Genomic DNA, 15,471 nt, shown 5'->3' on the forward strand with positions numbered 1-15,471 from the left:
GCGAGGCTCTGCAAGCCCGGCACAAAAATAGGACATGCCGCGGTTTGTTTGCCGCGCGAGATTTCGCGCGGCCAAACCGCGTCCGTCTGCATAGGATTGTAATGCACTCCTATGCAGGCTTTCAGTGGCGGAAATCCCGCGGGAAATCCCGCTGCGGGATTTCCGCCCGGGTGCAGGCGGCCTAAGCCGCCTGCAGACGAGCGGGTCGGATCCGGCGGATCGAATTCTCGCCACGGGACCCGACCCGAGCGCCTGCAGGGATGAGCACGTACTCACCCGCACCCGGCGGCCCCGTCTCTTTCATGTGCCGGCTGCCGGCGCATGCGCAGACCGGAGCCGCCGGCTGCGTGAGTGACGTTTCTGTGCGAGGCTCTGCGAGCCCCGCACAAAAATAGGACATGCCGCGGTTTGTTTGCCGCGCGAGATTTCGCGCGGCCAAACCGCGGCCGTCTGCATAGGATTGCGTTTGTTAACGCAATCCTATGCAGGCTTTGAGCGGCGGAAATCCCGCCGCGGGATTTCCGCTCGTCTGCAGGCGGCTAGTCTGTGTGTGTGGGATACACGGTCATGCGCAGTGCCCTTGCTGCCATACGCGGTCTCTGCTGACTCACACAGACTGGTAAAACGCTGTGGGACTTCCACAGCGTTTTACGGATATGGTCGTATGAATGAGCCCTTACTTATATCATTCTTACAATCGCACATCAAAGGTTTAATTCGATTCTGACAACTTCTAGGGAAGGGACTGCTACTGACAATGAGTGATTTAGCTGTATTTGGACAGCTGTTTCTTCTTCTGTATTTAATGTTTCAACAACTGGAGAATTTGCATCACTCATCACACTACAGATGCAAGATGATAAGGGAACCTTTGATGGTGCACATATAATCAGCTGCATTGTTTTACATCCATTCATATTTTACAGTATTGTGCTGCTCAGTCTAAATAGGAGTAAAATCAGCATTGATTGATAGACATATACAGGCACGTTGGTTTTGTGCGGGCTGTAGATATTCTGCGCCTCTCAGTACCAACATAGTATTACTGAACCCGTATGACCCCGGTCTGTGCGTGTGATTTCCCTTGGTGCTGAATGGGGGAAGTGCGGCGCGTACAGCTGACTGCTAAAACATTTATGTGCCGTAGTTTGTTGCCTCTCTCTGTGACAGTATCTCCGCTGGTCTTCTGGATGACTGAACGGCTCCATGTCTGAATCCTCTTGCTCCTCTGTGAGTACCGGCCATGTCTGGGGAGCCAACATACCCGCTATTATATCCAGGAGTGAAGGGAGACGGATGTTCCTATTGGAATAGCAGAGTCATGTCTGACCCAGACATCGTCATGTAGTCATAGAGCCTATTACATAGTCCCACATAAGGCAGGAATGTTCACTCATATCATCTTTTGCCAGATCATCGGGCAGTGTGAATATGCTGGTTATCATCCAATGATTGAGCTCGCTTGTCCACCAATCGTGTCTCTTATGCAAGCATGAAAATGCTCGCTGGTTGCAAGTACATCTTGCCGTGAAAACAGGGCAATGTGTATCCAATCAGTGGTTGCTGGGAGAAATCCAGGATCGGGATGAAATGAAGATTATGTCCCCCTAGGACATAAACTTCACTTGGTGCAAATGTTCTTAAGGCCAAATTCACACGAGTGTAAGTGCATTTGCTGCTCTGTCGCTTAGTGACGTTGCGTATAAATGCTGCACATTTGCAATATAATTGCATATGTACATTACTCGTATATAGAGAACAGTAGGGCTCTATTACACGTACCATAATACACGGTAAGATAGAACATGCTGCATAATGTGTAGCCAGAAAGATGTGCGACTCTTCAAAAAGAGAGCCCTTTTTGATGGATACCCATGATGACACACAGTTCTTGTTATTACACTTCCAAGAATATCACGACAAGCGATCCAACGCACGGGTTGATGGCAGTTTTCGCAGTCCAGATTGTTTGCAAGTAAATAGCGCTGTTTCATGAACTCGATGACATCAGTGTTATTCGGACTAACTCTAATAGGCTGAAGGGTCTTCTCAATCCATTTTAGTTGAGATTATAGTAAGAATGTTCTTTGTTCTCATTTGCAACCAATCAGAGCTCAGCTTTCATATTACCAGTGCGCATTAATATATGAAAGCTGAGCTCTGATTGTCCTTTGTTGCCTGTAGCAACCATTCTTACTATAGGATAGCTTGATAAATCTTCCCTAATGTCACTGAGGAAGCAGGGGGACATAATCTTCATTTGATTCAACAATTGTTCATCCCCATACAACAAATCATCTTCCTGTATAGACATTATTACCAAGCACCAATCCATATGCTCATTGTTGGTCAGCACTCATTAGCACTGGGACATTTCTGTACCTCCTTATGCCATTTTATATGGAGAGTTCTTTTGCTGCACACATACAACTTCTGACTAGTCAGCCGTAAGGCCGCTGCTGTACAGGCTTTTCTCACATGGCTCTGCTCTGTGTATGACGCCTTCTTGTTAGTATGGACAAGCAGGTGTGGTTGACTTTAGGGACAACCTCATGTTTTGTCTTATAATTTATGCGTAATTATAATCTACACAAAAAAGCAGAGAAAAAGTTTTGCCTGTACTTTCACTTAGATTCGCCCCGTGTGGAGGAGGGTTTTCCAACCCCATGAAAATTTTTACAAACAGCTATCCCCTGCTGCTCTTGTGTCTGTGCTTCCCTGGCCCCCCGCTAGGCTCTGCTTACTGAGCTCCAGGGTTAACTTGGTGTTGCGGCATGTGGCTGTGGGGGCCAATTACCAGCTGCAGCAGAGACTTCATTGGTGTCACCACTACAGCCAGTGAGTGACTGCCGTGGACATGTGTCAACTCGTCTTTTCTAGAGTCCAGTAAACACTGACCTGTAGGAGGCCAGGAGGAACAGGGGATTGGTAAATTGGCACAGGAGCAGCAGAGGATTGGTAAATTGGCACAGGAGTGGCAGGGGATTGGTAAATTGGCACAGGAGCAGCAGAGGATTGGTAAATTGGCACAGGAGTGGCAGGGGATTGGTAAATTGGCACAGGAGCTGCAGGGGATTGGTAAATTGGCACAGGAGCTGCAGGGGATTGGTAAATTGGCACAGGAGCTGCAGGGGATTGGTAAATTCGCACAGGAGCAGCAGGGGATTGATAAATTCGCACAGATAGGGCAGGGGATTGGTAAAGGTACTTTTACATGCGCTGATAGTTGCCCAAATGATCACTACAATGGCCAACTATGGCGATTGTTGGCCGATGTACACATGGCACGCTATAGGGCATTGAGCAAGAAGTCGCTCAGTAGTTGCTAGTCGTTCCTTTTTTTGTGAGCTGACATTGAATGAATACCGAATGACTTTGCACTCAGTGTAGACAGGAGTCATTCAATCTCTGTATGGAGGCGAGCGGCTGGGAAAGATCTCCGGCCCGCACCGCCTCCATTCTCTGAACGATAATCACTCCTGCATGAAAGCACGGGAGCGATAGTCGCTGGAACGGTTGTCGGGCTCTTCTGCCAGTCCTACCACGTAGAGTTGCCTTAAGGGAAGTATGGCTTCTCTTATTTTATATTGTTGTATAATTTTCTTTTGTGGTATGAGAGTAGAAGCAAGGTTTATTACAACGCTATCGAGTTCTGAGGACATGCGTAGGCCAGAACTACACCGCATTACTATCACATCAACTATTATAGAAAGAAATACTAGTTTACAGAATTGAAAAGTACAAAGTGTCATGCCATATAAGATTAATAATTAATAAGACAGGTGCGTTCTTTAAAGTAACAGTTATCTGTCGCCGAGTACTTCTACTACACCATATCAGAAAACTAGGGCTATTTACATCAATCGTGTGCACTTAAGGAGGGCAAGTTATGAGACTTGATACCACATCAGCACAATATAAGCAGTCCCTTTTAGGTAAATTTAACCCGTTAAAGAGGTTTTCCAGAGAGAATACTATTGATGACCTGTACTCAGGATAGGTCATCGGTAGTTGATCATCTGGGGTCCACTGCTCGGTACACTTGCTAATCAGCTAATCGGGCACCTACTGTTAGCAAGTGTATGGAGTGGAAGCAGTTCACACCAACCCCTGTGTAGTCGCCGGCGCTGGTAATTGCTAGCACAGCTCATTAAAATCAATGACAGCTGTGCCTGCAATTACACACGCTGTCCCACTACATGGGTTGGAGCTGACTGCTTCTGCTCCGTTTTATTGTGGCACTGACACAGGGGGTGCCCAATCAGCTCGTCGGCTGGGGTCCCTAGTGGTGGACCCCAGCCGATCAACTATTGATGACCTATCCTGACTACAGTGGCGCCTTGGGTTAAGAGTTTAACTCGTTCCGTGACGGAGCTCTTAACCCAAAACACTCGCAAGTCACATCAATTTTCCCTATGGAAAGGAATGGAGAAGCCATTAATCCGTTCCGGATTGCGAAGCTCTCCCACTTATTTCAGTGGGGGTGGCATTGCCCCATTGAAAGCAATAGGACGCTGGCACCCCCTCAGTGATTTTCTGGGGAAAGGCTTTAAATAGAAATCTTTCCTTGAAATCATCCCTAGCCGTAGTTTAAAAAAAAAAATATATATATATATATTCTCCCGTGGCTCAGGTGCATCTAGCCACTGCTTGTTCTCCCTGCACTGCTCTGAAGCTTTTCAGCAGGCAGGGATTAAAAATGCAGTGAGAACAAGCGGCGGCTAGACACGCCTGAGCCCCGGCAGCGGCGAACAGGTGAGAATATATTTTTTACTATAGCCAGGGAAGATTTTTCAGGGAAGGGCTTATATTTAAAGCCCTTCCCTGAAAATCACTGCAGGGGTTGCTTTCAATGGGACCACCAGAAGCAGCGATGGCCCCATTGAGTGCAAAATTTTGCTCTTAAATCGGAGCAAAAATTCGCGAGAGAGCCTGCTCTCAAGTCAAAAAGCTTGTAAGCTGAGGCACTCTTAACTCAAGGTATCACTGTATAGGTCATCAGTAATATTTGCCCAGAAAACCCCTTTAAAAGGTTGTCCATGCTCTTCTGCTTGCTCTTTATTTATTTATTTACAGAATAGGGAATCATACAATCTTCTAATATACCTGTATCTAAAATTTCTGCTGACATCCCTTTCATATTCCAGTTCAGTGGCTTCTATCTGCACAGTAGAATAGTATACCCATGGACAGGTCTGTGCATAGTAATGGCCGTCAGTCATGTGACCCCTGGTGTTTAAATAATTAGGTGAAGTGTAGATTACTGAGCAGCATCATCATTTCACATTCTCCAAAAACTAATTTCTATCATTAGACTAAAAATTCTATGTCAATACCATTATTAGCTGTTTGTAGATTGTGCTTGTTGGGTGGCTCAGGGGTTAGCACTGTTGCCTTGCAGTGCTGGGGTCCTGGGTTCAAATGTGATCAAGGCTAACATCTGTACGGAGTTTGTATGGTCTCTCAGTATTTGTATAGGTTTCTTCTCACACTCCTAAAACATAATGGATGAATATAGATTGTAAGCCTGCATGGGAACGGGGTCCAGAGTAATGTCCCTTTTACATGGCGCAATAATCCTTCAGATTCTCACTGGATCGCAGGAATCGCGAGTGTGAAAGCTGCCAGTCAACTGAACAATGATGGATAATTTGTTCACATCGTTTAGTTTATTGTGAATGGAGTTGGGTGCCTGGAAGCGATTTTCAGCCCACTTTCCTTTCATTCTTTAAGCAATCATTGTGTAGAAGCACAGGATTGATTTGGCCGCTTCTGCCCCCTATAATCCCATGTAAAAGGGCCCTAAGTGATGACAATCTGTGTCAGGAGCTCCTGCGTTCTAGGCGGCAACTCTACCTGTTGAGCTATCCAGCCCCTGACAAGCTCAAAATAGAAAAAAGAAAGAGACGCTCACCTGTTCAGGAAACTGCACTTCCCCGCCGCAGCAACACCTCCTGTGTCTAATCAGCCCGCCCAGTCCTGGCGGTCAACAGCAACGCGGTCCAAAAAATCTTTGATAGACTCATGGGAAATTGTGTGCTGCTTTATCTCAAAAATACTGCCATAAAATCGGTGCATGAACTCAGAGAACGCGTTTCGAACTACATGTGAGTCCTTGTTCACCTCCCGTGTTCTTGTCCCTTGTTTTTTCCTCTTATCCAGTCCCTGTTTCCTTGATTGCACACCCTATATACTCATACCTAGCACCTCTATACCTTGCGTGATTTTGTGCTCCCAAGCCTGTAGTCAAGCTCCACCACACGCCTGCTCTAACATTCTACAAACGGATAGACTTGTGTACCGACCTCTGGCTTCCCCTGACTATGCTACCTGCCTGCTCTTTGTACCGCAACCAATACTACCCATGTACTGACCTCTGGCTTCCCCTGACTATGCTACATGTCTGCTCCTTGTACTGCAACTGATACTACCCGTGTACCGACCCTGGCTTCCCCTGACTATGCTACCTGTCTGCTCCTTGTACTGCAATCAATACTACCCATGTACTGACCTCTGGCTTCCCCTGACTATGCTACCTGTCTGCTCCTTGTACCACAACCGATACTACCCGTGTACCAACCTCTGGCTTCCCCTGACTATGCTACCTGTCCGCTCCTTCTACCACAACCGATACTACCCGTGTACCGACCTCTGGCTTTACCCTGACCACGCTACCAGCCTGCACTGGTCGCAACAAAAGGCTCCGAACCTCTACCTGATCATAACAATCTGTGTTCAGTGCTGTGGAATATTTATGTGCTATATAAATGAGTAAAATAAATCTATTTAGGCACAGATTATGAAAAATAGCTACCCTGGCTCAAGAAAGTACAAAACGAGTAATGCGAGTGACTGCACACTGGTGACTTCCCCTGTTTTTTGCCATCATGTGCCGCTCTCTGATGTCATGTGTTACTTTCCAGACATACTACGTCAAGCTGCACATTTCTTAGCTGGGGTGAATAGTTATATGTCTGAAAATACCATAATGTACAACTAAAATCATATTCGAATCTAAAAATATAAAAACCTTGTGCCTCTGTGGGGTTTGTGCTGTGATGATGAATGTGTTGTCTTTGAACTCGGTTGATTCTCCGCTTTTTAATTAATTGGCTTTGTCTGTTCTTTCTTTTTATACCTTTGGAGCTCTGGGACGTTTGCTAATATCTTTTTATCTCCCTGTGGCAAAATATAAAAAAGAAAAAAACCAACTCACGCAGACGATTGATATTTTTTGTCATGTTCCTTTGTCAGCTCGGCTCTTTGGCACTGCCATTGCTTGTCCTCACCGGAGAGCTAATGAATATGAGTAGGAGAGTTGTTGAATATCATTATTACCCCCCAGTAAATCGTTGGATCTCATTGCTTCAACCTAATCAAGCTGCGTGGTTTGTTGACTGACACCGTGCCAATTTCCCATGGCAGGACACCGCAGGGAAGTTTTTAGCTAGAGAATTTTCTTGGCAGTTGACTAGCAGTTCTCTGGGGAATGTCAGAAGCTTGTCCACAAGAGCAGGAATGGTATGCCATCTGAGGTGAAGGCCGTTTTTGGGACTGATCACAGTGCTTTATAAAGAAGCACCATCATGTTGTGCTGCGTTTTTACCAAGCAAGGTACATTCCTCCATCCAGTCTACCCCAACAGAACACTTTATGCTAAAGTGGATGGCTCTGCTCATTGATTTCAGTAGCAGCCAGGAATGGGCTGTGCACATGTAGCTTCCAGTAGGAGCATCAAGGCAGAATGTGGATAGTGATTATGCGGGGTCTACTTTGACTTCTATGGAAGGCACTGTTGTGACTACTGGGAAAACAAGGGCTGCTGCTGTAATTAAATTGGGAAGAAAATACAATGCTGTTACTACCGGGGGAACGGAGGCCTACTGATTTGACTGTTAAAGGAAGGGAAAGGCTCTGCTGTGACTTTTAGCATGGTGGGAGTCACTGCTGTACTTACTGTTAGATCTGGGGAAGGGAGGAATACTGTGATTATTTGTACAATGGGAAGATAAAGTAATTAAAATCTTTGGAATTACCTGAATTTTTTGCATCAAAACATGGTTCACGCTAACCAATATTTGTAGAGAGGAATAAATTTGTCAGTAACCAGTCTTTGTGTGCCTTTATACAATGGGCAAAGCAGCTTTGAAATCAACACTTTCAAGCTTATTTCCTTAATTGAACCTCTATTGCCAACTAGCTCTTGGACTAGTCATTAACACAGTGGTTCACTTACCTTTTCTCTCTGCACCATGGATGTTTACTCAGTGTGCTCAAGAAAAGACATGAGCAGTACAACTGTCTGTGTTATTAGTTACATTGTAATTGTCTGTCTGTCCTATCGATCTATCTTACTATCTGTTTATCTATCTTACTATCTATTTATCTATCTTACTACCGTGTTTCCCCTGAAAATAAAAGCTACCACGATAATAAGCCCTTCCCTGATTTTCGTTGGAGAGGGGGGCTTGAAATATCAGCGTCTTGGTCCCTAGCGCTGGTCCCCCCGGCGCTGTGGCAGGCTGCTGTGTTCTCCATGCTGGCACAGGATTCTCTTCTTGGTAACGGGGCTTTGAATACCCTGCCTCCAGCAAGCGAGTGCTGTGATTGGATCGAGCGCCAGCCAATCAGAGCCGGCGCTCGATTATTTGCAGCCATTCAGTGAATAACATCACTGAATGGCTGTGATTCGTTTATCAAGCGTGGCTCTGATTGGCTGTGCTCGATCCAATCACAGCGCTCGCTTGCTGGAGGCAGGGCATTCAAAGCCCCGTTACCAAGGGGAGAATCCTCTGTCAGCACGAAGGACAGAGCAGCCTGCCGCGGAGACCAGAGCAAGGGTCCAAGATGCCGGAGGCCAGGTGAGTATAAGACATTCCCTGAAAATAAGACACTGTCTTTTGGGGCAAAAATTTATACAAGATAGTGTCTTATTATCGGGTAAACACGGTATCTATCTATCTTACTATCTATGTTTCTATCTATCTCTCTATTGATCTACATCTAAAATATATACAAATATTTTTTAAGGAAGTCAACTAGCTGCTGTGCCTAGATGGTCACTAACACAAGGAGAAGGCTCATTCATACTATTTTATCATAAATGCAGAAATTAACTTTTTATTACTACAGTCGTAATTATTGATGATTTTTCAGGCACTAGCTCAATGTCCTACCCGTCTTCTAATCTCGAATTCTACAGAAAGGGGCTTTAAGGTCACAGGATGCTGACACATGGATTTTCTCAGTATATTCAGGTGACCTCTCAGTGCCATTCAGTCTTCTCAATCTCTCCAAGACCCCTTCTATTCATCCTGATAGCAAATACCCATAGCCTGCAATTGCTAGGACACAAAGCGGTTAATCCAAAGGTTGGCGTTCTGCACATATTGATTTTTCCTTTGCTTTATAAATGTTATCTTGAGTAATTGTTGCATGGCAGCTCGATATCTGAAATGAAGCCAAAACCTGGAGAGCAGCCCCGGGTGATGAGAAGCTAGTAAACAATGTCTACAGTGTGACAGACACAGATGGGCTATTCTTCCCCAGGAGACGAGTCACGGACCTTCTTGTCCCATGTAAACAAACCTTCAGCTGCAACCATGGCAGATCCTGTTAGTTAGTGGTAGCATATGCTTGATGGCCGTCACTTCAGTCATGCCATGTATGTGGTCATTTGCAAGTAAAGTATATTGCTACTTTGGGCAAAAATTTTTTTACCCCTCTTTCAAATAGTGATCTAGAGTTTATACAGGCACCTTTTTGATGATACAAAGTGTCCCACTCCCTGGAAGCCCAGAAAAAATCAGCTATGACTCCTAGACTAATGAACATAATTAAATGAAATTTGGTCAAACATATCTTACCCAACGATAACCAGGAACCCTTCATAGTGTCCTCTGTTTGCAGTCAAGTACTCCTCAACCCAACGCTCCATAATGTTGAACGTTCTGCAAAGTATATCTGGTGTTACTGCAATAATTTATTGCGCGATGTTCCTTTTTGATTCCAGTAAACCTTCTCCTTTGGGAGGTAGCATAGACTCCTAGTGACTGCATGACTGAAGCACGACATGGCTGTTGGGGTGGCATGATGTCCCAAGAAGATAACCAGGCTAGCCGCTCAGACTAGCCATTTCATGGTGGCCGTTGGGTTAAGGAGTGCTCAACAAACTTGTTATGAAGGGTTCCTGATTCTCATTGGGTAACTCCCTCTTTAGGCGCCCTCTTTTTACTCTTGACAACTGTTGGGCGTTGAAGCGCCCAACAGCCTTTCCAATGATGATCACTTTTGTGCCCTCGCAGAGGAGCGATCATTGCTCATTGAATGGAGGCAGAGTGAGCTGAAGATCGTTCCGGCCCGCCCATATCTATTCAATGTAAACAGGCAGTCAAAAAGTTGACTTGTGGACAGAATTACGGTGTTCACGGCTTCTTAAATAGCCCCCCCCCCCTCCGCCCCACCACCATGTTTAAATATTTTATTTCATATGAACCGCTTGTCTAAGTAAATAGCCCTTAGTGATTCTCTTCCGGCTTATCTTCGGTTTCCTGTTATTCTGTTAAGGGTTCGTTGTGATGTGGACGCTGGACATGCGACTGACTCAGCATCTCTTATTATACGGCCTCATTACACATGGCATCTGACAGCGCAAAGACCTGGGATTTACCCTGCCAGAACGATCACTGCAGGGCTTTGATTGGTGACCTCCGTAAATGTGGTGATTCCCGATGATGTGACTATAGAGATCTCACACTTTTTTCTGCACTCTGATGTATCTGTAGAATGTATCAAGTATGAAGCTTTGTTGTAGATGAGACAATGATGATGCAGAATGCCATCCAATCCTTATATAATATAGGCTACTTGTTAATTACATCCTGAAAGGATTTTCTTAAGGGCCTTTTACGCGGACCGATAATCTTTCAGATCCCCGTGATCCAACGAGATTCTGAAAATGTTATTGTTCGGTCATCAGCAAGTGTTTCCCATTGTTTTCAATGGGAAACCTCGCAGCGCACTCGCATCTACCTCGTACGCTGTGCGATGCTTTTGCCAGCTCGATTGAAGACGATAGGCGATGCGTTCCAAGGGATAATACACTGCAGATTTTTCAGTGAGAAACTCCAACCTCAAAAGTAGAGGACCGTGGCTATAGGCTTGCAGTCTACATACATTTATGCCATAAATGCACCTGGGACCCCATTATCTTTTGTGGGTTCTCCATCATTCTCATATCTCAATGACTGCACCTTTCAGCCAAATCTGGGTTGCCAGGCAAACCTATTTTTCAAGATTAGTGAAAGTCCCAGATGTTGGATTCTCGTTAATCATCCTTTAACCCTTTCCAATCCAATTTGTATCCTGGTTTTCCTAGGGGCTTACTCTTTTTCTGATGTTATACAACGGCGCTATATGCTGGCCAAAGCCAGTACTGCATGAGGTGACACATTGGATAGGCTCCGACAGCAGAGAGGCTGGCAATATACAGTAAGAGAACCCCAATCGACGTCTTCCAACATCGGAGCTGTACAGCCTTAAATCATAATGTCTTCAGATGTCAGACAGTGGAGTGGAAAGGGTTAATGTATTTGTGTCTGCGATGGAAAATCAGCAGAGATTATTTTACAAAACATTTTATGAATTATCAGGCTTTTGATAAAATATTAGTGGGGTTCAGAACATCCCCAATTCCAGGCAGGTCTGGTCCTGAGCGGGTCCCTGTCTTCAGAGGAGTGATGTCACTGCAAGGAGGGGGCAGGACTGTGATAGAAATGAATGAAAGCTATGAATGAAGGAGCTTATTCTGCACATTGTATGTTTCCGTGTCGTATTTATTTGGCTGCTTATTCTTCATATCTGAATTTATTGTTTTACAGCAACAGCTGCAGGCTTATGTCGCCTGGGTGAACTCCCAACTCAAAAAGAAGGCCGGGGCTAACCCTGTGCAGGATCTCCGCCTGGACCTCCGAGATGGGGTGGTATTGTCCCACCTGATTGAGATAGTTGGTGAGTACAAAGTACTGGGTAGAGCTGCTCTGGGGAAGGTTTAGTGAATTGTGATGTGGAAGGGTGTATTCAGACTGAGCGGCTGTGCTGCAATGACAACTGCAAGACCTGGTACGGTTTTACTGAAGTTTTGGTGCGTTTTTTTTATCACACTTCAACTGCTCCATGTCAATTTATCCTTAATCTACATTTTTTATGACTAAATTCACAATAGTAAGGCCTCATATCCACGGGCGGATTTGATTTGCGGAATCTGTGCAGGTCCCTGGCGTGGGAGATCCGCAAATCAAGCCGCCCATGGGGGATGCATGGACATCTGCAAATTAATGAGGATTTGATTTATAAAACCTTCTGGCCCATGCTTCATTTCTGTGCGGATCCCGCAGTAACGGCTTTCATTGAAGTCAATGGAAGCCGTCCGATCCGCTGCACACCCGCAGCTGACACTGCAGACGTGCCGCAGATCTGCGGGAAAGCAGGAGTTAAAAAAAAAAAAGTGCAGTGCAGAAGAAAGAAGATCTGGATAGGAAGGAGAAGACCCGAACAGGTCCGCAGAAGACCCAGACAGGTAAAGAAATGTCCTTGGCCGTGGGCAGAGTTTGTTCCCGCTGCGGGCACCTGCCGGGAGAATCCTGACCCGCCCGTGGACATGGAGCCTAAACATGTTTCTTATTAATAGAGGTTTTCTGGCTGTACTAAAGAGGTTTCCCAGATGAAAACTATTGATGACCTTGCTTATGATAGGTCATTAATAACTGATCGTCAGGGGTCAACTGATGAGAATCTGCAATGGATACATTCTATATTTACAGCTTGTATACGTACATCTCCTGTATATAGTGATATTAAGCATGGGTATCGGTGCATATTGTCTCCACCTGGACCATGTTTTTATAACCAAGGTATCTTCTTTATATAATTATATATGTACAGCTGGTATACGTTATACATCTCCTGTATATAGTGATGTAGACCATGCTGGTATAACCTGGGTATCTTCTGTATATAATTACAGTTGCTAAAAGTTATACATCTTGCATATAGGGATATGGAGCAGGTGACTGCAGGCTGTATGGTTTGGGTCTAGATAGATAGATAGATTAAGGTGACCAGATTTTCCCAGGGTTAAAGCCAGACAAAGGGGTGTGGTCAGGGGCGGGGCTTATCACAACGTATGATTTTACCTCCATCGTTATAGAATGTACAGGGTTGGTTCAAAAAAAGACAGGGAGCAAATTCTGGAGCATTTCAGAATCCAAAAAACAGTCAAAATATGTACCATTGCTGCGGATTTTGACTGGCCATAGGCTGTAGATACGCAGCTGATTTCATACTATGCGGCGCTCCCCTCACCTTCTCCATAGGCTTCCCGCTGACAGCGCTCCCCAGCTAACGGTTCCTAGCAGCAGATAGATATGGGGGTGTATTTATTTTTTTTTGCTGGTAGAGGAGGGTTGTGGGGTGATGCGTGAGTTTTGTAGCTCATGCCTCTAAGCTTTAGCAATATCCCTGCTGTTAGTGTTACATGTTTGGGTCTCTCAGGAGACCCAGTGATGCTGCAGAAAGCTCCAAGCAAACCACGGCCAAAAGTTGAAATCCACAGTAAATTCTGCATCGCTTGTGTGCAGATTTGACGAATGCATATTAACTGTGTGTTTGGGGTTCAGAGTTGGAGGGGTTTGATTTCTAGACAGAGCCATGTTCCTAATAAGGTTTTTGCATCCAAAATCATTAGGTGGATAGATTGGGTTTTTCAGGTATATAATAATTATTATTTCTGCTGCAGCTGGTGAGAAACTGAGTGGAGTTCACTGGAATCCGAGCTGCACACAAGAAATGAAGGACAATGTGGATAAGGTATTGCAGTTTGTGGCATCCAAAAAGATTCGAATGCATCAGACATCAGCCAAAGGTGAGAATATTAATGAAAAATCAGTACACACGTATCTTAAGTTTCTGCGGAAAAAAAATTATACACATAATTATACACTGTTTTTACATTGAGTTTTCCTTCTCATGCATTTAAAAAGCCTCATACTTGGTTTGCAGGCTCTTCTACATTCAAGTTTCTGGCTCTGGAGTGTTCCCAGCACTGATCAGCTGGTCTATCTCATGAATGCTCACAAGCTCAGCCCACCTTTGCCTCTTTTGTTTCAGAGGCTGTGTATCATAACCACACCCACTCAATACTACACAGCTACCTTTCTGAGAAGCTGCTTTTTTGTCCCTCCTCAGTGCTGATAACAGCAGAAAATTCACCTGGAGGAAATTACAGCCCTCTGTAATAGTAGCGTTTTCTGCTCTCTGTTGCCCTTATCTCCTGCACCACTCCCCTGCACTGCCATACAGTCCTCTGTAATAGCTTAGTTGAAAGGCAGTGAATGCACGTTTGCAGCATGGAGAGCAGGGTAAGGGGCCGAGCTGTCGGTTTGCTTTGAATGACAGAATTTGCTAAGATTTCGGTACCCCAGTCTGTAGTATCTTGGAAAAGAATATAAGCATAGGAATCAAGCAATCAGGAATTTATAGTGAAAACGAATTACAAAAACTTTTAATTTCTAAAAACACATTAATTTTAAAAAAAAGTGCAAAAGTATACATCGCCTTTAGTTTGTTTGATAATCTGCTTCACTCTTTTAATGTATAAGCAGTTTGGGTTGTGAACTGAGATTACTTGACACTTGATGTTGAAACTATCTAGAGTCCATTTGTCTACTTGAACATTTGCAAACATTTAAAGCAATCCTCTGATTTCGGGACAAAATTCTGTCCCAGGCCAGGAGGGGGCGGGAGTATATTATTTGCAATTGTTCTTCTCTATTGTCCCTCCAAGCCGCTAGCTATGGCCAATGCAATCTTTAGACTACCTAATCCCCATAGTGCATTGGTAGTGTTAAGCTACCAATGCACTATACCTGCTTTCTGATTGGCTCACATGATCAGTGCTGGACAACCAGAAAGTTGCACACAGTGTGCATTAGGTAGTTAGAAAATTGCTGTGGCCATTTTGGATAACTGAAAACTGGGTCCAAAACTGGCGGATCAGAGGGGCAGCAGAGAACAACAACTGCATGTAATATATCCTGGGACAGAATTTAGTCCTTAAATTGGAGGGTTTCTTTAAAAACCTTTAGGTCAGAAACGCTATCTTTTCTTCTTAAGGAGAGCACCTAGACGGTGAATGAGGAGACTTAAAAGGCCATTCATGCTCCTCTGGGTAATATGCAAATAAGGGAGATGAAACAATATCTTCTTAGCGCCACCTATTGGAATGCAGCAATACCTACAGTCAGTATTAGACTCTTTATACAAGCCTTACAACAATGACCAGGAATTGAAAGCACAGTCAGAGCCCATGCACAGACAGCTGTTTCAGGGTTTTTTGCCCTTCTACAGTGCGCAGTAGTATTCTGACTTTTTTAGAGAGAGGCCTATGAGCCTTTTACGTGGCCCAAAGATCAG

General features: G+C 44.8%; 1 protein-coding gene across 3 annotated transcripts in view; it reads left to right on the forward strand.

The window, feature by feature from the left end:
- Positions 1 to 15,471, forward strand: part of DIXDC1 (DIX domain containing 1) — a 118,621-nt gene that overhangs the window by 34,012 nt on the left and 69,138 nt on the right. For all 3 annotated transcript variants that reach the window (XM_066606977.1, XM_066606976.1, XM_066606978.1), the window contains 2 exons: positions 11,880 to 12,009; positions 13,796 to 13,921. In XM_066606977.1, the coding sequence (XP_066463074.1) occupies positions 11,880 to 12,009; positions 13,796 to 13,921 (256 nt within the window). The remainder of the gene's footprint in view (positions 1 to 11,879; positions 12,010 to 13,795; positions 13,922 to 15,471) is intronic.

This window comes from Eleutherodactylus coqui, chromosome 6 (assembly GCF_035609145.1).
Source record: "Eleutherodactylus coqui strain aEleCoq1 chromosome 6, aEleCoq1.hap1, whole genome shotgun sequence".
Taxonomy (NCBI): Eukaryota; Metazoa; Chordata; class Amphibia; order Anura; family Eleutherodactylidae; genus Eleutherodactylus; species Eleutherodactylus coqui.